The 25,642-nt window shown below is 44.3% G+C and overlaps 1 protein-coding gene and 1 pseudogene across 2 annotated transcripts; one reads left to right on the top strand and one right to left on the bottom strand.

The window, feature by feature from the left end:
• Nucleotides 1-25,642, bottom strand: part of LOC138765471 (zinc finger protein 585B-like) — a 70,460-nt pseudogene that overhangs the window by 3,451 nt on the left and 41,367 nt on the right.
• On the top strand, nucleotides 714-25,547 carry LOC138764580 (zinc finger protein 271-like). 2 transcript variants are annotated; one of them, XR_011358200.1, is made up of 4 exons: nucleotides 714-994; nucleotides 9,340-10,005; nucleotides 24,439-24,673; nucleotides 25,284-25,547. XR_011358200.1 is itself a non-coding variant. In XM_069940687.1 (3 exons), exon 3 carries the CDS (start codon nucleotides 14,699-14,701, stop codon nucleotides 16,298-16,300), a length of 1,602 nt encoding a protein of 533 aa, XP_069796788.1. In that variant the 5' UTR covers nucleotides 738-994; nucleotides 9,340-10,005; nucleotides 14,132-14,698; the 3' UTR covers nucleotides 16,301-19,619. The 2 variants fall into 2 exon arrangements, 1 of the variants encoding a protein (XP_069796788.1); XM_069940687.1 differs by lacking the exons at nucleotides 24,439-24,673; nucleotides 25,284-25,547 and adding an exon at nucleotides 14,132-19,619 and having other exon boundaries at nucleotides 738-994.

Raw genomic sequence — 25,642 nt, 5'->3', positions numbered from 1 at the left:
TTCCCCCTGACCTCCCTGCCCCTACCCCAGTCCCCCCTTCCTCCCAACATCCACACCCCAGTCCCACTCTGTTCCTGTGGCTCCCACTCCATTCCTGTGCCACGTTCTCTGCCCCTGGGTCACCCTAATCCGGTCTCACACCGACCCCAGGACATCCTAACCCGGTCTCGCGCCAGCCCCGGGACACCCTAACCCGACCTCACAATAGCCCCGGGACACCCTAACTCGGTCTCACACCGCTCCGGGACACCCTAACTTGGTCTCACACTGCCCCGGGACACCCTAACCCAGTCTCACGCCGCCCCTGGGACACCCTACCTTGTCTCACACCAGCCCTGGGACAGCCTAACCCAGTCTCACGCCACCCCTGGGACACCCTAACTCGGTCTCACGCAACCCCTGGGACACCCTAACCCGGACCTCATGACACCCCCGGGACACCCTTACCCAGACCTCACGCCACCCCTGGGACACCCTAACTCGGTCTCACACCACCCCTGGGACACCCTAACCCGGACCTCATGACATTCTCACCCAGACCTCATGAAACCCCTGGGACACCCTAACCCGGTTTCGCGACACCCTAACCCGGTCTCACGCCGTCCCCGGTTCTCACCGAAAAGTCCCGGCGCCCGACCAGGCCCGGCCCAGGAAGGACTGGGTCCCACGGCGGCGCATGCGCGTATCTCGGACCGCAGCCAATGAAGCGGTTTCCGCCGCGCGTTGACTTGTGGAAAGTGAGGTCCCCATTGACGCGCTGGTGAGCCGATGGGAAACCAGTCTCGCTTCGAACGTCCGATTTCAGAGAGACCACGGTGGAAGCTGGAGCTGAGTCGGGCAGAAGGAGCCGGCAAACATCCGATAAATACAATCCCTCTCCTTGTTTGCAACGATGTTAACAAGAAACTGCTGATCCTGGATAAGTTCAGCACATCAGGCAGCATCCAGAGGAAGTAAAAGGTAATCAGCGTTTCGGACCTCGGCCCTTTGTCAGGTAAGAGCAGGCAAGTCCCTGAGGAAAAAAAAGGGGCGGGGGGGAGGTGGATGGGGCGGGGGGGAGGTGGATGGGGCGGGGGGGAGGTGGATGGGGCGGGGGGGAGGTGGATGGGGCGGGGGGGAGGTGGATGGGGCGGGGGGGAGGTGGATGGGGCGGGGGGGAGGTGGATGGGGCGGGGGGGAGGTGGATGGGGCGGGGGGGAGGTGGATGGGGCGGGGGGGAGGTGGATGGGGCGGGGGGGAGGTGGATGGGGCGGGGGGGAGGTGGATGGGGCGGGGGAAAAACAGAGGCTAACAGATGTGCTAACATGTAAAAGGTTTCAAATTCTTGGATCACTGAAACCTTTTTTTTGGGGGGGGGGCGGAAGGGGTGAGATGTACAAGTGCGTCTGGTTGCACCTGAATCCTGGCAAGGGATGTTTTGATGCTCCTGTTGGGAAGGGGGTGGGGTTAAACCGAATTTGCAGGAGGATGGGAACCAAAGTGTAGAGGACAAAGTACAAGTCCGGACAGCTGGTAGGGAATTTGTGTGGAAAGTCAGGTAGGCAGGACAAAATTGCAACTATTGGGATGAGTTGCAATTCAACAGGGGAACAGTCATAGAAAAAGTAACAAATACAGGGTTAAATAAAGTTTTGAAATGCACTCAGCGTAAAAAATAAAGTGGATGACCTGGTAGTACAGCTACACCTTGGCAGGTACAATGTTGTGGCCGTCACGGAGATGTGGCTAAAGGATGGATGTCAAAACTTCAAGGAATTCTACGAGCAATTATATCGAACTGAGAATGAAGGGAAAGAAGACAAAATAGATGAGTTTCTAGCTAAAATTGAACTACCGAAATTGCAAGAGGAGCAAAATAAAATCATTTGAAATAAAGGAAATACAAGATATATTAAAAAAACTACTGAACAATAAAATGCCAGGAGAGGACGAAGTAACGAACCAGATTGAAGAAACACAAAACATACCAGATTCATGCAAAACAGCAATAATTAGTAATACCAAAGACGGGGAAAGATCCACTAACACCAGCATCGTATAGACCAATAATCTTAACACAGATTATAAGATAATAGCTAAACTATTACCAAACAGATTGGTCGACTGTGTACCAAAAATAGTAAAACTAGATCAAACTGGATTTATTAAGAAAGGATGAACAACGGACAATATCTGTAAGTTCATTAACTTAATCCATGCAGTACAAGGAAACAAGACGCCAACAGTGGCGGTTGCCTTAGACGCAGAGAAAGCCTTTGACAGAGTAGAATGGAATTATTTATTCAAAGTACTACAGAAGTTCAACCTACCAGAGAAATATATTAATTGGATTAAAGCATTATATAAGGGACCATTGGCGAAGGTGACAGTAAATGGATATATATCAAACCAATTTAAATTAAGCAGGTCAACAGAACTAGAATTATCAATAAAAGAATTACATATGAAATTGAAGGAATATGGAGAAGTATCACAAAATCAATGCAAATAAAAGTGAAGCAATGCCCATGAATAATGCAGATTTCACAAAGTTTAAGAAAGAATCACCATTTAGATGGCAAACACAAGCAATCCGATACAACTAGATAATAACCTAGGCCATCTATACAAACTAAATTTATCAGACATTAATGAAGAAATTACAATACGACTTAAAATATTGGAAAGATTTACCACTAACACTGATAGGAAGGGTAAATTGCATTAAAATGAATATCTTCCCAAGGATATAATACCTATTCCAATCGTTACCAATTCACCTAACAGAGAAATTCTTCAAGGAGCTAAAGAAAATAATAAGGAAATTCTTATGGAAAGGGGGGGGGAAACCAAGGATAGCGCAAGATAAATTAACAGAATGGTACAAACAAGGGGGCTTACAGCTACCAAACTTTAAGAATTGTTATAGAGCAGCACAATTACGATACCTATCAGATTTTTATCAAACAAGGGAAAAACCAGATTGGACTAGATTAGAGCTAGATAAAATTGAGGAGAAGGTACCTGAACATATACTATATAAGTGGGATGAAAAGCTGGTGCAACATAGGAATTCACCAGTACTGCACCATCTGCTCAACATTTGGAAGAAGATTCACATAGAAAGGAATAAAACAAATTATCAACTACCAAAATTAATATTGACACAAAATCAACTAATCCCTTTCACAATAGATAACCCTTCCTTTAGAGAATGGGAGAGAAAAGGGATCAAAAGAATAGAAAATTGTTTTTCGGGCAATAAATTATTATCTTTTGAACAAATGAAGTACAAATATGGTATAACTCACGGTACAATGTTTGCATACCACCAACTGAAAACCTACTTGAAGGACAAATTGGGAAACAGGCTGAGGTTACCAGAAGGAAGCAATTTTGAATATGTGATTACAGACACAATGATAATTAAAATCAACCTGCAAGAGAAAGAGATCGAGGAAACAAGCTATAAACCCAAACAAAAATGGGAACAAGATCTAAACATAAAGATAAAGAACAAAACATGGGAAAAGCTATGGTCCGGAACTATGAAAAATACAGTAAACACGAGGTTACGCATGATACAATCTAATTGGTCACACAGGCCCCAAAAGTTAAATAAATGGGACCCAACAGTATCAGACAGATGTTTTCGCTGTAAGAAGGAAACAGGAATAACAGTACATGCAATTTGGGCATGTGAGAAAGTGCAAAAGTTTTGGGAAGATCTAAATCAGGTAGTAAATAAAATCACAAAAAGCAACATACCAAAAAAATCCAGAGATCCTTCTTCTAAGTAATACAAGAAGTAAAGAACTTGGACTCGATTTGGATGGAGCTTAGCTGTAGCAAAAAAATGTATTATGTCCTGGAAATTAGAAGATAGCCTGAGAATACAGCAATGGTACATAGAAATTAATAAATGTATTCCATTGGAAAAAATAACATATAATTTAAGAAATAACATCACAGTATTCGAACAAATTTGGGAACCGTACATGGAACACAATAGAGAAGTCCTACCGCGGACCTCCACCACCTAAAATGACAGAAGGAGAAGAAGACGAAATGAACTGACCCAGTATGTAAAAGTAGATGACACAAATTTCTTGTTTATTATCATTGTGTGATGACATTGTTTAATGGGTTTAATGATCATATATGTTGAATGTTTGGCTCCGAATCATGGGTCCTCTACCGGCACCACCTACGGCTCCTAGAACGCTTCCACCAGCGTTGTCTCCGCTCCATCCTCAACATCCATTGGAGCGCTTACACCCCTAACGTCGAAGTACTCGAGATGGCAGAGGTCGACGGCATCGAGTCCACGCTGCTGAAGATCCAGCTGCGCTGGATGGGTCACGTCTCCAGAATGGAGGACCATCGCCTTCCCAAGATCGTGTTATATGGCGAGCTCTCCACTGGCCACCGTGACAGAGGTGCACCAAAGAAAAGGTACAAGGACTGCCTAAAGAAATCTCTTGGTGCCTGCCACATTGACCACCGCCAGTGGGCTGATAACGCCTCAAACCGTGCATCTTGGCGCCTCACAGTTTGGCGGGCAGCAACCTCCTTTGAAGAAGACCGCAGAGCCCACCTCACTGACAAAAGGCAAAGGAGGAAAAACCCAACACCCAACCCCAACCAACCAATTTTCCCCTGCAACCGCTGCAATCGTGTCTGCCTGTCCCGCATCGGACTTGTCAGCCACAAACGAGCCTGCAGCTGACGTGGACTTTTTACCCCCTCCATAAATCTTCGACCGCGAAGCCAAGCCAAAGATGTTGAATGTTGAGTGAGTGGGGAGGTGGGGGTGAAGGAGGGAGGGAAGGGAGGGGGGAAAAGGGGAGAAAATGACACTGTGTATATTCAAGAGGGAAATGTTTGTGTGTATTTTGGTCAGTATGGTTCAAAGTGTGAAAAATTTAAAAAAAATTAAAAAAAGGATGGATGTCATTGGGAGCTGAATGTCCAGGGATGCACAGTGTATTGAAAGGACAAGCAGGTAAACAGAGGTGGTGGCGTGGCTCTGTTGGAAAGGAACAACATTAAATCATTAGGAAGAGGTGACATGGGATCAGAAGATATAGAATCATTGTGGGATTTGTAAGGAAATAGCTCTTATTTTAAACTTTCTCTGCACTTTTTAAGGTTGATTTTAAATCAAAACCCTTAACTGTTTTATTTGGTATTGTTAATGACATCTGAGCTACATGTAGTAGCTTTTACTTTTTCTTATGTTGAGGCAGGCTGTGTTGCTCAGATGGAGGGACATTACCCCGCCTAATCACACTCAATGGCTACGTGATGTTGTGTTTAAACTTAGAGAATATTGGATGCTCAATTTCTGATTTGAATTAAAATTTTCACACACTGTGGGGACCCTTTTTGAGTTACTTTTAGAATCTTTGATTTGTTATAAAGGTTGACAAATGAGAATTTATCACTCTGATAAGAATTCTGTCTCCCTTTTCTTTTTGGCCAAACAGTTTCTTTCTTGGTAGTGAGTTTAGATTTCCCTTTTTTAATAATAAAATATCAATACAGTATAATCTGTTTGATTAAAACATGGGGGTGTGGGCTTTGGATGAAATATGATTTCAGTGTAATGGATCTTTTGAATGTTAACATTTCTCCATTTGTACTGTATTCTTGGATGTGAAATTTCAATGTCAATAAAAATATTGAAAAAGAAAGGATAGGTGGGTAGGCAGAGAGGGCGGTGTGGCTCTTTTGGTAAGGTACAGTGTTAAATCATTAGGAAGAGATGACATGGGATCAGAAAATGTAGAATCATTGTGGGTTGACTTAAGAAATGGTAAGTGTAAACGTTTGCTGTTGGCAGTTACCTGTATATCCAAACCATCATACAGTGGCTACAATCTCGACAACAAATTAGTACAGCAAATAGAAAAGGCGCGTCAGAAGGGCAAAGTTATGGCAGTCATGGGGGATTTTAACAGGAAAGTTGATTGGGAAAAACCAGGTTGGAACCGGATCTCAAGGGAGAGAAGTTGTAGAATGCCTACAAGGTGGCTTGTTGATAAGCCCACAAGAGGATCGGCTGTACTGGATTGGATGCTGTGTAATGCTCCAGAGGTGATTGGAGACCTTGGGGTAAAGGAACCATTGGGGGCAGTGATCACAATATGATCAAGTTCAATTTGAGATGCAACAAGGAGAAACTAAAGTCAGATGTGTCGGCATTTCAGTGGGGTAAAGGGAATTACAGTAGCACAAGAGAGGAAGTGGCCAAAGTAGAATGGAAGGGGGAACTAATAGGGAAGATGGCAGAGCAGCAATGAATGGAGTTTCTGCATGAAATGAGGAAGGTGCAGGATAAATACAGACCAAAAAAAGAGGATATATTCAAGTGGAAAAATGTCACAACTGTGGTGCTCTGGGGAAGTCAAAGTCAATGGAAAATCAAAAAAAAGGAAGCAAAAATTAGATGGAAGATAGAGGTCTGGGAAATTTGTAAAAACTTGCAAAAGGCAACTAAAAAACTCATAAGGAGGGAAAAATTATGAAAGTAAGTGAGCAAAGAATATCAGAGAAGATGCCAAAAGCTTCTTCAAGTATAGAAAAGGAAAGAAAAACCAGGGGTTTATGATCCACTGATCACTGGGAGATCAGAGGTGGAGAGGGTGAGCAAATTTGTTCTTGGGAGTCACTATCTCAGAGGATCTTTCCTGGACCCAACACACCAAGGGCATTGTGAAGAAAGCACGACAGCACCTCTAGTTCCTCAGAAGTTTGCTCCGTAACTATGACACCAGAAACCCTGGAAAATTTCTACAGAGGTGTGGTGGAAAGTGTGTTGACCAGCTGCATCGTGGTCTGGTATGGGGACACCAATATCCTTGAGCATCAAGCCCTCCATAAGGTAGTGGACACAGCCCAGGACATCACAGGCAAAACCCTTCCCCACTATTGAGAACATCTACAGGGAACGCAGCCATCTGAGAGAAGCAGCAAAGATACAGGAGCCAAAAGACGAGCACTCAGCAGCACAGGACAGCTTCTTCCCCGCTGCCATCAGATTCCTGAATATTCAATGAACCAAAGACACGGCCTCACTTTTCGTTCACTATTATTATTTTTTTAGAGTGATGTCGTAAGATGGTTATAATGTGTATATTTGCTCTCTGATGCTGCTGGAAACACCACATTTCACACCTTGTTCATGACAATAAAATCGGAATCTGAATTGATCCTACAAGAAAGAACACAGCTGAAGGCCTTGAATCTTGATTTGACTCTTGGGAAAGACACCTCAGATGCTGGTGCTTCACCTTTGGGCCCAATCTGTGCATCTGTCAATGTCAAGGTTCCTATGGATGGGGAAAATGGCAAGACGATGTTACATTACAAGAAAATCCAAAGGGTCTTGTATCATGTTCAGATCTCGACCAAAACCAGCTTTCTGAACAGAGCCATCAACAAAGTCTGCCTTCTGCAGGAGACGGAGGAACTTTGACAAGCCCAGAACTGGCTTTATTTTGTTGCTTTGTGGATCTTGCACTGGTCCAGAGTGGTGGTAAAGATCACTCTTTTTCAAGTCTATGTGCTGGTAATCTCTGACCTAGGAAGAAAGAAGATCTATATTCAGTGGTTCCCAGCCTTTTTCTTTCCACTCACACCCCATTTTAAGTATTCCCTCTGCCATCAGTGCTCTGTGATTAGTAAGGGATTGCTTAAGGTGGGATGTGAGTGGGAAGGGAAAGTTGAAAATCACTGCTCTAGACCCAATTGTGACTGAAATATTTTGCTTGAGAAAAATGCTCATTGGCCCATTTCCTTTGGAGTTATGAAACCGTGCACATAACAAGTCAATTTGGGACAATTAAAATAGAGGTTCTCAACCTTTTTCTTTCCCCCCAATCCCACCTTAAGCAACCCCTGAGCACTGATAGCAGAGAGAATACTTAAAGCGGTATGTGAGTGGAAGAAAAAGGTTGGGAACCACTGCTCTACTTAATATTGGAATTTACTTATTTGATTGTTATTTATAATTGTGTAATTATTACTTCAGACATTATAAGGAGCGGCCAGTGTAAGTGCCAAAGGTTCTTTGTTTACTGCTGCTAGTTTGGCTGCGGGCGTGGGTTGCGTCCCAGCATCCAGAGGCTGCACAAGTTCCGTGTGAGCACTATTCACTGGGGTTGGTGTATGCGCGGGGGTTGCGCGTGGATGGAGCAGTTAGTTAGCCCACATTGACTGAAATGGCGGGATAGACAGTGGATGAGTGAGGATATTTTCTGTTGACCATTGCATGTTATGTTTACCAAGGTGATTGATCGTTATCATTACCACATTATAATGACTGTTACCACGTCATGAGTTCTTTTGCATTCAGTAATAAACAATTTAAAATGTATAAAATAAATTCTGCTGCTGACACAAGGAGGTTATAGCCTTTATCAAAGAAATACTCTATTTAAATGGCCAAAAGAGATGATTAAATATTTAAGGATCTGGATAGATAATAATTTAAACAATTTATATAAACAGAATTACTTACCATTACTTTAAAAAGTTGAAGCAGATTTTTTTTAAATGGATGAACCTACCAATAGTGTTAGAAAGAGAGTTAATTGTATTAAGATGTATATTTTTCCATGAATACAATGTCTTTTTCAAACCTTATCAATACTATTGCCACATGAACAGTGCACATAATGAGTCAATGAGGGACGATTAAAACAGTGGTTCTCAACCTTTTTCTTTCCACTCACGTCCCACCTTAAGAAATCAGAGCACTGATGGCAGAGAAAATACTTAAAGTGGGATGTGAGTGGAGAGAAAAAGGTTGAGAACCACTGGGTTAAATATTAATTTAGAGTTTTTTTAATATATATGACTCCTCTTAAGGAATATATCTGACATTGTGTTATGAAGAGTATTTCTGAAGTAATCCTCTTTATCTTAATTATGTATTTTATTATTTCTATTTCTGTTATTTTATTTTGGGGTTTTTAGAAGGGTGGGATGGGAATTGAACACAATGGACTGCTTGTATGAGTAATATTTGATGTATGCATTTGCAATTTTGTAATTGACTGCATTGTGGATAAAAACTTCAAAATAAAATAACAGAAGAGGGGGGGGGGCGGGAGGAGGGGGGGGGGGGGGGCGGGAGGAGGGGGGGGGGGCGGCGGAGGAGGGGGGGGGGGGGGGCGGGAGGAGGGGGTGGGGGGCGGGGGCTATCTCTCTTTTGCTTCTCTCTAACTGTGAGAGACGATTGGGCAATTCCTGCCGGTGGCGAATCTGTCTGCCTTGCAGCAGGCAAAGAGAAATTTCATGTAATGCGACACTTTTATTACTGTGACAATAAATCGAATCTTGAATCTTATGCAGATAAAGTACATTCTCCAGGACCTTCCAGTGTACAGAAGATATTCCCAGGGATACAATCGGAATCTCGATCGTGTAACTCAATGATTGGGGAAAGTTCTGCTGAATCACAATCTTAATTTCTTTTGAGAAATTGTGGTTTCATGATCAAGTTCTGATCGGGAGGTAATTCTATCCTGAAAATTCAAATTGGAAGTGACATCCAAAAAAGTTCATTCCAGGTCCGAGTGATTTCTCGGTTGAAGAAGATCTCTTTCCACTCTCTCCACAAATCCTGCCTTCCTGTGAAGTATTTACAATGATTTGTTTATGGATATAAAATATTCCCTGGCGTAGGAAGGGTCAAGCTCCCCCCACCCCAGGGATTTAATTATTAATCCGTGTGGGTCACAATAATACGGCATCATCGTCGTCAGATATTTGCTCGGCATAAACTGTCCACCATGTGCCTTCATTCCCGCGGTTAGTGGCTTAAAAACAGTGACGATCTAGTTGTGAAGAACCGTCTTTGAAGGAATTCTTCAAAATGACGTACATGGCGGCTGCATTTACCCACCAACCACCGCGATATAGAAAGCCCTTAATCTTTGCGAAATCCGCGCCCGCACGCCGGATGTGACGCCATCCGTCTGACGCCGTCAACAGAAGTTTCCGGAAGATCAGTGACAGGTAAGAGCAGAGTCTTGGGGCGGGCAGGGTAATGGGTTTCGGAGCCGGGAAGTACGGTCCGGATGGGAGGAAGGGATGCGGAACCACAGTAGGCGCAGCGCCGGGGGGCAGGGGAGAGGCCAGTCTTCACCCCTCAGCCGCGGATCCTACATTACCCGTATACCGACTCCGGCCCCAGTTATGCGCAGGCGCAGCAAGGATTTTAGCCCCCCCCCCCACCCCGTCTTTACGCAGGCGCAGCAATTGCCCTCTGAATCCAGCACATCCTCGTCTGCTATTTCTCTCACCTACAATGTGATCCCACCACTAGTCACTTATTCCCCTCTCCACCTTCTGCAGGAACCGCTCCCTCCGTGACTCCCTTGTCCACTCCTCCCTCCCCACCAATTGTCCCCTTGGTGCCTACCCCTGTGGCCGCAGGATATTTTTAAAATTTAGACCAGTGGTTTTTCAACCTTTTCCTTCCCACTCACATGCCACCTGAAGTAATCCCTATGCCATAGGTGCTCTGTGAGTAGTAAGGGATTGCTTCAGGTGGCATATGAGGGGAAGAAAAAGATTGAAAGCCACTGTTGTATCATACCTAATTGACTCGTTAGGTGCACGGTTTCATAACTCTGAGGGAAATGGGCCAATGACAATTTTTCTCAAGCAAAATATTTCAGTAACAATTGGGGTCTACAGCAGTGGTTCTCAGCCTTTATTTCCCTCCACTTACATACTACCTTAAGCAATCCCTTACTAATTACAGAGCACCTCTGGCATAGGGATTACTTAAAGTAGTATGTGGGTGGAAAGAAAAAGTTTGAGAACCACCTGATTTAGACATACAACATGGTAACAGACCATTTTGGCCCATGAGCCCGTGCCACCCAATTAACCTACATCCCTGGTACATTTAAAACGGTGGGAGGGGGGAAATCAATGCACACACGAGAAGAACGCACAAGCTCCTTTCAGACAGCACGGGATTCGAACCCCATCTCTGGCACTGTAACAGCATTGCGCTAACTGCTCTGCCAACCGTGCCTCCCAAGTGATGCTCAACTTGCATCCACACCTCCTCACTTACTACTGTTTGGGGCCCCAACCAGTCCTTCACGTGAAGCAACATTTCACGTGAATCTGCAGGGGTCGTCTACTGCATCTGGAGAAACTGTGGTCTCCTCTACATGGGAGAGACTGGACACAGACTGGAAGATTGGTTTGTTGAGCACATCAGCCCTGCCACCTCAATAGCATGGATCTCCCAGTGACCAGTTCAATTCTCCATCATATTCCCTTGCCGATGTGTCTGTCCATGGTTTCGTGCACTGCCAGACTGAGACACCTGCAAATTGGAGGCACAACAACTCAGGACAAGCCAGAAGACTGAGTACAGAGTTAATGGTCGGTTACTTAAGTGTGTGGATGAACAGAGTATCCTTGGGGTTTCAAATCCATACATCCCTCAAGGTCACTGCACAGGTTGATAGGGGGGATTGAGTTCAGGAGTAGAAAAGTCATGTTTCAATTCTACAAATCTTTGGTAAGACCACACTTGGTCACCTCATTACAGGAAGGATGTGGAAGCTATGGAGAGCATGCAGAGGAGATTTACCAGGATTTTGCCTGGATAGGAAAATAATTCTTATGAGGCAAGGTTAGCAAACCTGGGACTTTTCTCTTTGGAGCGTAGAAGGATGAGAGGAGACTTGATAGAGGTCTACAGGATTCTGGGAGGTATAGATAGGGTGGACAGTCAGTGCCAGTTTCCCAGGGCAGGATCAGCAAACATCAGAGGACATGAGTACAAAGTGAAGGGAGGGAAGTTTTTTTCACGCACAGAGTTGTAGGTGCCGGGAATGCCTTGCCAGGGATGTTGGTTGAGGCTGAAACATTAGGGGCATTTAAGAGACTCTTAGAAAGACACATGGATGGAAGAAAAATAGACATTTATGGGGTAGGGAGGGTTTAGTATATTTTTAGGGAAATATGGGATGGCACAACATTGAGGGCCGAAGGGCCTGTACTGTGCTACAGTGTACTATGTTCATCTTCCAATTGGGCACCCTCCAACTGGATGGGATTATCATCGACTTCTCTGGCTTTTGTTAAACAACCCCCGCCCCTCAGTTCTTCCTCTGTTGCCTTCCCCCCAGCTCTCTCCCGTTTCATCCCCACCGCTCCCAAGAATTTTCTGCCATGACCCAGGAAGTCTGGTTGGCAGTGGGTGGGTCAGAGGTGGGTCGGGGGCTCGGTGGGACAGTGGGGGCTCAGTGGGTTGGTCAGAAGGTGCTTGGTGTGTCAGAAGGAGCACGGTGGGTCAGTGGGAGGGTAGGGTGGTCTTGGTGGGGAAGGATCTCGGCCAGTTGGGGAGGGGTCTCAGCCGGACGGGGGGAATGGACTCAGTCGGTTTGGGGGGGGTGGAATCTCGGATAATTAGTCAGTCCATAGATATTTGGGTCGGGGACCTCGACCAAGTCCAAAATATAAAAAGTAGGAACAAGGAAACAGGGGAGGGTGGGGGCCAAGAGGTGACTGCCAATGGGTCACCTCCTGCTCCCTTTATGGCCTTCTCGTCATCGAGGAGACTGCACGCAGATTGGGAGACCCATTTTGTAGACCCCCTTCCCAGTGGCCAATCATTTCAATTCTGCACCCTATTCCCCCATCGACATGTCTGCCCTCATGAACTGCCAAACTGGAGGAACCACATAATGGGCGGCACGCATGGTTGGTGTAGCGGTTAGCGCAGGGGTGGCAAAACCACAGCCCACGAGCCACATGCGGCTCTTTGACCTTTAATATGCGGCTCGCTGCCGGTCTCCCCTCCTCGCTGCCCCCCCCCCCCCCCCCCGACTCATGTTGCCAGTCTCCCAACTCACCTGCCCAACTCGCGCTGCTGGTCTTTCCCTCTCACCCGCCTGACTCTCCCTCTCACCCGCCTGACTCTCCCTCTCACCCGCCTGACTCTCCCTCTCACCCGCCTGACTCTCCCTCTCACCCGCCTGACTCTCCCTCTCACCCGCCTGACTCTCCCTCTCACCCGCCTGACTCTCCCTCTCACCCGCCTGACTCTCCCTCTCACCCGCCTGACTCTCCCTCTCACCCGCCTGACTTGCGTCTTTAATAGCCTGATATTTGTAGCATTGTATTTTAGTCATAAAAAAATATAATTATAATAAGACTAATTTTGTAAGGTGAAAATCTGATAAAAATATCTCTCATTTTTTTGTTTACCTTTTTTTACATATTTGTGTCTTTGTGATTACTGAAACCAACAGTTTAAAAACTGCATGCATGAATAAATATTATTGCATTTAATATATACAAATTTTGTTACAAAATCTGTATGTAACAATAAAATCGTATGTGTGAATTTTGTTCTTGTCCTGCGGCTCTCAAGCATCTGAGCTTTATCGTTTGTGGCTCTTACATTAAGCAAGTTTTGCCACCCCTTGGTTAGTGCAATGCTGTTACAGTGCCAGCAGCCTGAGTTCACATCTTGCACTGTCTGTAGGGAGTTGGTACATTCTCCCCGTATCTACGTGGGTTTTCCCCGGGGGCTCCGGTTACCTTCCACCATTTGAAATGTTCCGGGGGTGTAGGTCAATTGGGTGTAATTGGGCGGCACAGATCCATGTGCTGAAAGGGCCTGTGATCCTGCAGAATGACTACATTTAAAATTAAATCATCTGGGCACTCTCCCACCAGATGGCGTTAACATTGACTTCTCCCTCTGAGTGTCCTCTCTCTCTGTCCCTCTGTCTCCTTCCCTCCAGTTCTTGGCCCCTTTCCTTCCCTCTCCTACCAGACAGAGCCCTCAGCCCACTCACCCATCACTCTTCAGGTTTTTTTTCCTACCCCCTCACCTATAGACATCTATGACCTCAACTTTATTCTGTACTCCTCCCCCTTCCCCTTCTTCCCTCCCCTCCTCTCTCCTTGCCTTTTTATTCAGGCGCCTACCTGTTTTTGCTTCGACCTGCCAAAGGGTCCAGGCCTGAAATGTCAGGTCTCCCTTTACTTCCCATCTGTGATCTGCTGAGCTTCTCCAGCACGTATGCATATTACTCTCAACCATCTGCAGATTGTCTTGTTTGAGATCGTTAAAGGTTCTGCGTTCTTTATCCTTTTCTGGCAGTGACTTCTGTGAACTCCTTCAGCAGGATATTTAAAGAGCGGCATTTGAAGACTGAAATATTGGCAACTGGCAGAGGCACATCTGAAAAAGCTGAGAAGAAAAATGTTAGTCTGTCATCCCACCAAGAAGGGATTTCAATCCTCCCTGTGACTGGCTGGGACATAAGACTCACGATCAAACACGAGTCCCGACTGTGAACAGAACTTCAAACCGTGCCCTCTGCTGGAGTAAGGAGGATTTTGTGTGCGTGTGAGAGATTCTGAAACCAGGAAAAATTTTCTCCAGGTGGTTGAAGGAGTGGACCGACAATCCCACCCCGCTCCTCCAATCAACGTGAAACATCAGAGCGGGTTCCCAATAGTGGGAAAGGAAGCAAACACCCACGCCAGCAGGAAGCTTGCTCATCACACTGGGGTGACTGTGCTCTTGGGCTTGTGACTGGTAAATGGGTCTCAAATTTATACCACTGTTGCTCTACGCCCATGAAACTCTTTTATTGTTCCTTCCTTGGGAAGAACCGTGAGCATTCTGGCGCACTATTGACTCACCAGTGAGAACGCGGCCGAGATGCCTGTCACCTGCTCGGTGTGCGGAAAAGTATTATCCAATTCTTCCCAGCTGCTGATACACCAGCGGGTCCACACTGGCGAGAGGCCATTCATTTGCTCGCAATGCGGGAAGGGGTTCACCCAGTCAGCCAATCTGAAGAGACACTGGCAGGTCCACACTGGGGAGAGGCCGTTCGCCTGCTCCACCTGCGGGAAGGACTTCACCCAGTCGTCTCACCTGGTGACCCACCAGCAGGTCCACACCGGAGAGAGGCCCTTCACCTGCTCCCAATGTGGGATGGCATTCAGTAGGTCATCCATCCTGCTGACCCACCAGCAGGTCCACACCGGGGAGAGACCCTTCACCTGCTCCCAGTGCGGGATGGCGTTTAGCCGCTCCTTTAACCTGCTGACCCACCAGCGAGTCCACACCGGGGAGAGACCCTTCACCTGCTTGCAGTGCGGTAAGAGCTTCAGTCGCTCCTCTCACCTGCTGAGCCACAGGCAGGTCCACACCGGTGAGAGGCCCTTCACCTGCTCCCAGTGCGGGAAGGGCTTCCCACAGTCATCCTCCCTGCTGAAACATCAGCGAGTTCACACCGGAGAGAGGCCCTTCACCTGTTCCCTGTGTGGGAAAGGCTTCACCCAGTCCACCTATCTGGTGGTGCACCAGCGGATCCACGCAATCGAGAGGCCCTTCATCTGCCCAGTCTGTGGGAAAGGGTTGGTCGACTCCTCCCAGCTGCTGGCGCATCAGCGGACGCACAGAGCAGGGAAGCCGTTCGCCTGTCCTGTCTGTGGGAAGGTGTTTGCTCACTCCACTAAGCTGAAGAGGCACCAACGGGTCCACACCGGGGAGAGGCCTTTCTCCTGCTCTATTTGTGGCAAAAGTTTCACCCAGTCATCCTCCCTGCTGACCCACCGAAGGGCCCACACCGGGGAGAAGCCCTTCACCTGCTCCCAGTGCGGGATGGCATTCACCCGCTCATCCATCTTAGTGGCCCACCAGCGGGTCCACACTGGAGAGAGGCCCTTCACTTGCCCCGATTGTGGAATGGGGTTCAGTTGGGCAAAAAACCTGCTGACCCACCGGCGGATCCACACTGGCGAGAGGCCCTTCACCTGCCCCCAGTGTGGCATGGCGTTCAGTCGGTCATCCAACCTGCTGAAGCACCAGAGGGTCCACACTGGGGAGAGGCCATTTACCTGCCTCACTTGCGGGAAGGGTTTCACCCAGTCTTCCCACCTGCTGACTCACCAGAGGGTCCACACCGGGGAGAGGCCCTTCACCTGCTCCCAGTGTGGGAAGGGCTTCAACGAGTCATCCTCCCTGCAAACCCACCGGAGAGTCCACACCGGCGAGAGGCCCTTCACCTGCTCCCAGTGCGGGAAGAGCTTTGCTGTTTCCTCTTATTTGCTCAAACATCAGCGGGTCCATACAGGGTTGAGACCATTCACCTGCTCCAAGTGCGGGAAGGGCTTCATTGAGTTTTCCAAGCTGCAGAAACACCAGCGGGTCCACATGAGGGAGAAGGCTCGACCACGTGCTGAGCATTTCAACCTCATGGCTGCTGAGATGTCTGCAGCTCTTGGACCTAACGCCACAGAAATGGGCCCTTAGGCCCTTCTAGTCCTTGCCCAGTTCTCGTCCTCCATTCCCCTTCCTTCCATGTCTCAATATCTCTTAAATGTCAAAATCTCTTAAATGTCAAAATAGAGCCCACATTCATGGCAGCTCATTCCACACTCTCACCACTCTCTGTGTAAAGAGGTTCCTGCTAATGTTCCCCACTTAAACATTTCACTTTTCACCCTTAAATCATATTCTCTTGTTCAATAGAAAAAAAAGCTCCCTGCATTTCCTCTTTGCCCATCATAATTTTGTATGCCTCCATCAAATCTCCCCTCATTCTTCTGTGCTCCAGGGAATAAAGTCCCCAAAATGTTTAACCTTTCTCTGTAATTCAGTTCCTCAAGTCCCAGCAAAATCCTTGTAAATCTCCACACTCTCAATCTGATTTATACCTTTCCTGTAGTTAGGTGATTAAAACTGCACACAATACTCCAAGTTTAGCCTTACCAATATTTTGTACAACATCAACAGCAGACTGTGCTGTCAATCATTCCCTGGACTGATAGATTATTATTGTGGGCACTCTACGGGTGGTGGGGGGGCGGGGGGGCGCGGTGGTGTACTGGCTGGAATTTCATTTGTTGAACCTTGGCCAAGTAAATTGCTTCTGCCTTAAACAAGTGGTGTTTTGTTGTGGGGTTATTGCAACCAAGAGGATCAGAGTCCAGCCACTGAATGAGCAGGAGGCTTTGGGGAACTTCGCAAGAACTGTTGCACGTAGAGGTCGTAGTCCGCACGGATTCAGGGGCGCCAGCCCCTCCACTTCACTCTGCTGAGAATTCCCTACTTTGGGGAGAGGGGATGGGATCCATCTCCTGGAATTGTTGGGGTTTCCTCTTCTTCGATTGCCAGTGTGGCTTAAATAAGGCTCAAAGAGTTATTGAGGATTCCATTCCATCCAGCACACAGTATCTTTTTTTTGAAAAATGTTATTTATGTTTTGTAAAATACATACAAAACAAACTAAAAAAAAAAGACTAAATCCCTACATCCCCCCTCCTCCCACCTACCCCACCCCCTACAACCCCACCCTCCCCCACCACCGCATCAGAGCACAAAAAAATCAGATATTTAACAGTTGCTGCTTGGTGTGCCAGCCTTTACATCGTGAAAAAAAAAAAACATTTACTTTATATCCAAACCCATACAGTTCAATATAAAGTCCACATTTTAACAAAAAAAGGGTAAATTTCACAATTTTAAGTTATCTTCTCTAAATAAAGACACGATTGTAAGTCAATATGCCATCTTTGTATATTCAGTTCAACATCATTCTTCCACGTAGCTGCTATACATTTTCTAGCTACCACCAGCCCTAAATGTACAAATGCAATTTGAAATTTGTTGAATTGCAAACCTGTCGTTTGCTAATGGGTATAACCCATTAAACGCACTAACAAAAAAGTTGCAAATATATCTTAAATAAATCTTCCAAAAATTTAATAATTTTTTCCCAAAAAGGTTTAACTTTTGTACATGCCCATACTGAATGTAAGAAAGTTCCCATCTGATCTCTACATCTAAAACACAAATCTGAAGAACTAAAATCATATTTTTTCAACTTTTCAGAAGTTAAATATAACTGATGTAAAAACCTATAATCAACCAAACTATATCTCACATTAATTAATTTTGTAAAACTATCAACACATATATTTGACCATTCCTCCCAGGATAATGTAATGGATAAATCCTTCTCCCATTTATCCTTCATTTATATACATCAACCTTAATCATCTTTTCTTGTAATAATGCATACATTTAGGAAATAAACCCTTTCTTTCCCTTATCAGCAATTAATATCTCACATTTCGTTTAACCAGGTAACACCAATCTCGTCCAAAATTTTCTAACAATAAATCTCGAACTTGATAATAAGCAAATAAAGAATTCAATAATATCCCAAATTTCTCTCTAAGTCTTATAAAAGAAAAAATCCTACCTGCTTCATAACAGTTCTCCACCAGCTTCACACCTTTCACTTCCCAATCTTTCAAATAGGGGTTATTAAGAGAAAAATGAATTATCTTATTCTGATGTAATAGTTTCTTAGCTGAAATTTTACCTTTAGTTCCTATAATTTGGTCCCGTTTCTACCAGATATCCATTAAATATCTTAATACTGGGAGTTTATACTTGCGCAAAAGAGAAGAATTCCATTTATATATAAAATTATGTACATTATTCTCAACTATGAACCAACTCCACTTCGTCCATATTGGGGGTTGATCAATATCAAACATCCTATTGATATATGTTAATTGTGTTGCTTCATAATAATTCTAAAAATGTGGTAATTGAAGTCCACCTAATTCATACCTCCATGTCAACTTGTGCAGGGAAACCCTCAACAATTTAGTCTTCAGTGAGAGTAAAGAAACAGTATTTGGCAGAAAGTCAGATTTAGAGAAAGAAATAGAGAAGAAATTTCAGAGGAACTTTCAGAAAAAGATATTGAATGTGAGGATATATATTCATTTTGATACAATTTACTCGTCCAATCAAAGTTAAAGGCAAATCTTTCCATCTATGTAAATCAAATTTAATCTTTTTTAATAATGGTGCATAATTTAAATCATACAAATTTTGATATTCTCTATCTACTATTACCCCTAAATATTTGATTTTATTAGACCATATAAACTTCATAAGCTGTTTACAATCTGAATAACCTTCGTCTGATTTTGGTAATACCTCGCTTTTATATCAGTTAAACTTATAACTTGAAATTTCTCCATATTAATTCAACAAATTTTGTAATGCCTCTAAAAAATTTATAGGATGTGATAAATATATCAACACATCATCTGCAAACATGAATTTTATATTCTTGCTCACCTACTTTAATTCCCTGTCTAATCGCTTGAGCTAATGGTTCGATAACTAATGCAAATAAGGCTGGTGACAGTGGGCAGCCCTGTCTAGTTGATCTAGACAAATTAAATGCAGATGAAACCTGTCTATTCATCACCACCCATGCAGAAGGATTGGTATATAATGCCTTCACCCAACCAATAAAGAGTGGTCCAAATTTAAATCTTTCTAATACTTTAAATAAATATTCCAATCAACATGGTCAAAAGCTTTTTCTGCATTTAGCGCTACTATCATTGGTTGGTTGAGTTGCCATCTTAAAGCATTAATTATTGTAATCAATTTAGTAATATTATCAGCTGAATATCTGTTCTTAATAAAACCCGCTTGATCCACATGTACCACATGTAAAAAAAAATTAGCCAATCTGTTCGCTAATACCTTTGTTACAATCTTATAATCCACATTCAATAAAGATATTGGTCTATATGAAGCCACTTTTAATGGATCTCTTTCCTTCTTTGGAATGACTTATTAATGCCTTTGAAAATGATTCTGGAAATAAACCCGTTTCTTTCGCTTGCTTTAGCACTTCTGTAAGTACGGGAAATAATAAGTCATAAAATTCTTTATAAAACTCCATTGTAAATTCATCTTCTCCTGGAGATTTCCCACTGAGCATAGACTGCAATGCCTCCTTAAGCTCTAAATCTGTAAATGGACCGTCTAATTCCTTAACATCTTTTTCAAAGGTTTTTAACAAAGGTAGATTTAAATTACCCAAAAATGATTCAATCTGTTCATTATCCTGAGTTCCCCCCCCCCCCCCCCAAGATGTGTCTAAATCCTGATAAAATATACAAAATTCATCATTGATTTCCTGAGTTTCTCCTAAATGCCTTGATCATCCTAGACACTTGTTCAGTCTTCAACTGTCAGGCTAGAACCTTATGGGCCCTCTCACCTAAATCGTAATAATGTTGTTTCGATGTTCGAATCATTTTCTTCTATTTATAAGTTTGCAAAGTATTATAACGCATTTTCAATTTGGATAATTGTACCTTGTTATCTTCAGTCAAGTTCCTCTGAAATTTCTTCTCTAACACCGCTATTTCTTTAAATTCTGCCAAATACTATTTCTTTACTCTCGCTGAATAACTAATAATCTGACCCCTTAAATACGCCTTTAAGGCATGCCATAAAATAAATTTTCTCTGTACTGAACTATTAATTACTATTAATTTCATGTATTGGTTCTGAGGTGGTAGAAATTTCTTACTGTTGGAGATTTAATGAAATGTTATTAAAGAATCCTGAATTTATTGAATACGTTAGAGATCAGATTAGTTTTTTCTTACAGCGCACATTATCTTTGACCCATTACCATCAAGAAGAAGCTACAGGAGCATTGGAACATTGCGATTGCCAGCTGGGAAATAGCTTCCTTCTGCAGGCCATGAGATTGGTGAATGGAATCCTGCAACTGAGTAAATCATCCCAATATATTACATGCATTTACCAACCAACAAAAAGTATCACTTACCTCACAAAGGGTTTTATTTTAAAGTAAGAAGGAAGAAAAAGTGGACGAGTAAGATGGGAAGACGAGTGAAAAACTTTGCACTGTGGATCTGATTGTTTTCACGACCCTAATGGCTCAGAGAGCAATTCCTTTTAGATGGAAGGACCCCACTCTGCCTACTATAGTCCAATGGCTTTCTCAAATGATGGCTTGTTTGAATTTAGAAAATAATTAGAAGGGCCACATTTGATTCTTCTAGTAAATTTGAAGAAGCTTGGCGCCCATTCATACAATATTTTTGTATGGTGCAAGTTCTAATATTTTCTTTTTTGGATGTGGACCCTTCTTGATGATCAGGCTTCTTACATCTGATGGATGCTGTTCCAAGGAATTTGAGTGTTTTTTAAGTGTTGTTTTTGTTATCACATTTAATTTTATAAATTCATACAGAGGTTTTAGTATCATGTAGGTTATTTTTTTTTCTTTTTGACTGTCTTTGGGGAGATTAAGACACAATTATTAGTTTTCATTGGTTGTTGAATATTCTAGTCTTGTCCATCCCATCTCCTTATTTTCTCAGTGAATTGCCTCTTATGTGTTTTATATTGGATTAAAATTCAATCAAAATGTGGATGAGTTTAGAGAGAGGACAAGTGTGATGGCTTATTATGTGGAGAAGTGTGGGATGAGGTATTTCTGCACCAATAAAAATGCTGATATTCTGGAATATTTCTTGTCGAACAAATGCAATTATTTTTCAGGTACATGAAGTGATGAGCAGGGCACCTTTATTGTTGACCTTAATGCAAAAAGAAATCTTGCTGTAACATTGGATTGTTTCAGATTCTTTAGTTCAGATTTATTGTCACACGTGCCGATTCACCAAGCGTTGCTTTGCATGCTGTACAGCAACTATATCAATGCGTACCTGCCCAACTCTGCACAATTACCATTAAGCGTCTCATCTGTGTCTGTCTCTTTCTCCACCCGTCTACTTTCCTGTACCACCCCACTCCCGTCCCTCCCTTCTCCTTTCAGATATCTACACTCTCCCCATCACTTCTCACCTTCTTTCTCCTACCCTCACCTGTATCCACCTGTTCATTCTTCCCAGTAGCCTGTGGTCTTCCTTTCCCCATCCTCCCTCCACTCCCATTCCACCCTCCACTCCCATTCACACCCCTTCCTCCCTCCTCTCCCCTTCCTCCCTCCACTCACCTTTCCCCTTCGTCCCTCCCATCCCTTTCCCTCTCCTTTCCCCTTCCTCTCCCTCCACCCCTTCCTCCCTCCTCTCTTCCACATCCCTTCCTCCCTCCTCTCCCCTTCCTCCACTCTACTCCCCTTCACTCCCTCTACCCCCTCCCTCTAATTCCTATCTGCTCTTCCTCCTTCCACGCACCTTCCTCCCTCCACACCCCTTTCTCCTTCCTCCCTCCACTCCCCTTACTCCTTCCTCCCTCCACTCCCCTGTCTCCCTCCCTACACTTCCCTTTCTCCTACCTCCCTCCACTCCCCTTTCTCCTACCTCCCTCCACCCCCCTTTCTCCTACCTCTCTCCACTACCCTCACTCCCTTCATTCCTCTTAGCAATCCACTCCTGGGACCATTTGACCTGCAGTTATCCGCACTAGTGGTGAGCTAACGCCCTGGCCCATAGACTAAGGCTTCTGTTTTAAAATGTAATGGTCTGCAGAATAGGTGGCTTGTAAATCTTGGAGTTTACAAGATATTCCTTAAAACGTTCTCACATTTCGGAAAGTTCATCAACAACTTCACCTGATTGTGGTGGATGAAACAGCGGTGGATGGAAGGGGGCGAGAGAGAAGTCTCCATCAACAGTTCAGCACAGGACGGAGATAACGCCATATCGTCGCTCGCCTCGCATTGGATGAAGCCTGCAGCAATTTTCTCAGTATCCTGTGTTTGGTCGGAGAGCAGCCGAATAGATGGTGGTAAACAGATAAGATGTGTCGATGGTCCGGTGCAGGGCAACGCCGACAAGTGCTGGAAAAACTCAGTTTAATATTTCACAAGTGAGATTTCCAGATCCTCGCTTGCCCTTTTATCTGCGAATTCTGAATCATATTTTCCGCGTCTTTTTCTCTTCTGTTGTCCTTGTTTCTCGCCCTGTGTTCGAGACCTTTTCGACAATTTAGCGTCTTCTACCTTTTTACCCCTCTGGGCTTTTTCGCTGGATGAAGAGGCCACCTCTTAAAAAATACATTTTGCTCTTTTGCATTAAGTTTCAGGAGACTTCTTCGCAGATTTTGAGACTAGTTATTGTGACGCTTTTCGTATTTGGTGACATTTTTAGGTGAATTTTTGCATTGATTTTTCCTTTTTTTCAACAGTCTTGTGTTTGCAATTTTTATTTTAAAAATTCTTTCAACAAATCTCCAATGTTTCTAAACTTTTGTTGCTATATTATTGCAAGGCGATTTTAAGACTATTGTGCAGAACCTTTTGACATCGCTTTTCTCATTTTGCATTCTTCTCGTTTTCTTTTTTTCTCAAATGCTGTATTTTTTTTGCTCTCTCTCCCTCTCTGTCTCATTCATTCATTCTCTCCATATCGTTCTATCTCTCTCGCTATCTCCTAGATGTTTCCATCCGACCGTCTGCCTTCACTGTAGTTCTTCTCGCACCTGTACTGTCCAATCCCAGGTTGCGAATCCTGCTAGGGGAATGGCAGCAGCCACGGCCTAGGCGGGACCTGCTGCTGCCGAGTGTCCGGCGCTGACGGGTCGAGAGGCGTCGGAGCTCATGAGTCACCATCGGGCCATCTCATCAGTTCATGCCGCCTACAGCCGTATCTCTCACGGAATGAGATGGGAAAATCCACTCGCGTCCACACTGTTGTTTCTAAAAATTATAAATTCTCAAAATAAAATCCAATTTTTATATTCCCCACTGGTGATATTTCTTGCATAAATGTCGTTCAGCGCATCTGAAATTATTTCTGATTAAATTGTCGGACTTTACAGCGATAAAAAATCTATTTCCCTGCCTCTGAATTAATGAATTCATGCTGGGATATTGTTTAGTGAATATGTTACTCCTGTTGAAAAAGGCACCCTGAAATGTTCTTTCTCGACGCAGGGTGACCTGCTAAATATATTATTCCCCGTCTCGCACCTTTCCTTTCTGGTTTCTGGCAATTCACAAAGGAGGGGATGTTGAAACTTCATCTATGGACGTATTTCGGGATCAACAAAGGGCTTCCCAAAGTTGACCTGGGACCCTTTGACTTGCAGTTATTTGCACTAGTCGGGAGCTAACGCCCTGGAGCATAAACCAAGTCTGCCCCTTTAAAATGTAATGGTCTGCAGACCGACGAGTGCCTTGTAAATCTTGGAGAGTTTACAAGAATTCACAAGAAATTCCTTAAAACTTTCTCACCTTTCGAGAAGGTCATCAACACCTTCAGCTCAATTTAAACTATGAATAAAATCGACGAAGAATTACATTTTTATCAGCGAGTTTATTTTTTAAATTGTGCCAGAATACATTGCAGGAATGGAGAATTCTCGGGCAGGTTCCTCTTCGACAAGGAACCTCGCGCCGACTGTCCAGCTGAGTGGAGGGAGATGCGATCTGGTGGGATAGGGTCGCGGCCGATCCAGCGGTTCGAGGGGCAGCGGGATGAGTTTTAAACATTGCCCCATGTCTTCAATCGCCTACGAACATACTGAAACGACCGATTTCTCACTGAAGTTTATGTACTAATGCACAATACAGATTTTCACATGTGACTCATCCGCAATGTTAATCTTGATTGTTGTCGATGCAGGCTGTGGAGAGAGAAGTTTCCAGAACCAGTTCGGCACAGGGCGGAGATAGCGCCACATCGTCACTCGCTTCGCATTGGGTGTATTCACGGTTCCGCCTGCAGCGATTTTCTCAATAACCTGTGTCAAGTCGCTGAGCAGCCGTATAGTTAGTGGTTAACAGATAAGATGGGTCGATGGTCCGGTGCAGGGCAGCACCGAAAAGTGCTGGAGATGTTCAGTTTAATATTTCACCAGGTAGGTTTCCAGATCCTCGCTGGCCCTTTTATCTGCGAATTCTGAATCATATTTTTCGCGTCTTTTTCTCTTCTGTTGTCCTTGATTCTCGCCCTGTTTTCGAGACCTATTCGACATTTTAGTGCCTTCTACCTTTTTATCCCTCTAGGCTTTTTCGCTGGATGAAGAGACCACCTCTTAAAAAATACATTTCGCTCTTTTGCATTAAGTTTTAGGAGCTTTCTTCGCATATTTTGAGACTTTGGTTGTTGTGACCCTTTTCGTAATTTGTGACATTTTTACGTGAATTTTTGCATTGATTTTTCCTGTTTTTCAACAGTCTTGTGTTTGCAATTTTTATTTTAAAAATTCTGTTTACAAATCTCCTCCAATGTTTCTAAACTTTTGCTGCGATATTATTGAAAGGCGATTTTAAGATTATTGCGCAGAACCTTTTTCCATCGCTTTTCTCATTTTGTATTCTTCTCGTTTTCTTTTTTCTCAAATACTGTATTTTTTTTGCTCTCTCTCCCTCTCAGTCTCGTTCATTCATTCTCTCCGCATCGTTCTCTCTCTCGCTCTCTCCGATATGTTTCCATCCGCCCGTCTGCCTTCACTGTCTTTCTTCTAGTACCTGTGCTGTCCAATCCCAGGTTACGAGTCTGCACAGGGATGTGGGAGCAGCCACAGCCCAAGCGGGTCTTGCTGCTTCCGACTGTCCGGCGCTGACGGGTCGAGAGGCGTCGGAGCTCATGAGTCACCATCGGGCCATCTCATCAGTTCATGCCGCCAACAGCCGCAGCTCTCACGGAATGAGATGGGAAAATACAGGCGCGTCCACACTGTTGTTTCTAAAAATTATAAATTCTCAAAATAAAATCCAATTTTTACATTCCCAACTCGTGATATTTCTTGCATAAATGTCGTGTCGTTCAGCGCACCTGAAATTATTTCTGATTAAATTGTCCGACTTTAGAGCGAGAAGGAATC

Source organism: Narcine bancroftii, chromosome 5, assembly GCF_036971445.1.
Source record: "Narcine bancroftii isolate sNarBan1 chromosome 5, sNarBan1.hap1, whole genome shotgun sequence".
Taxonomy (NCBI): Eukaryota; Metazoa; Chordata; class Chondrichthyes; order Torpediniformes; family Narcinidae; genus Narcine; species Narcine bancroftii.
Note: the sequence above shows the minus strand (reverse complement) of the source record. Positions and strands in the feature narration are given on the sequence as shown.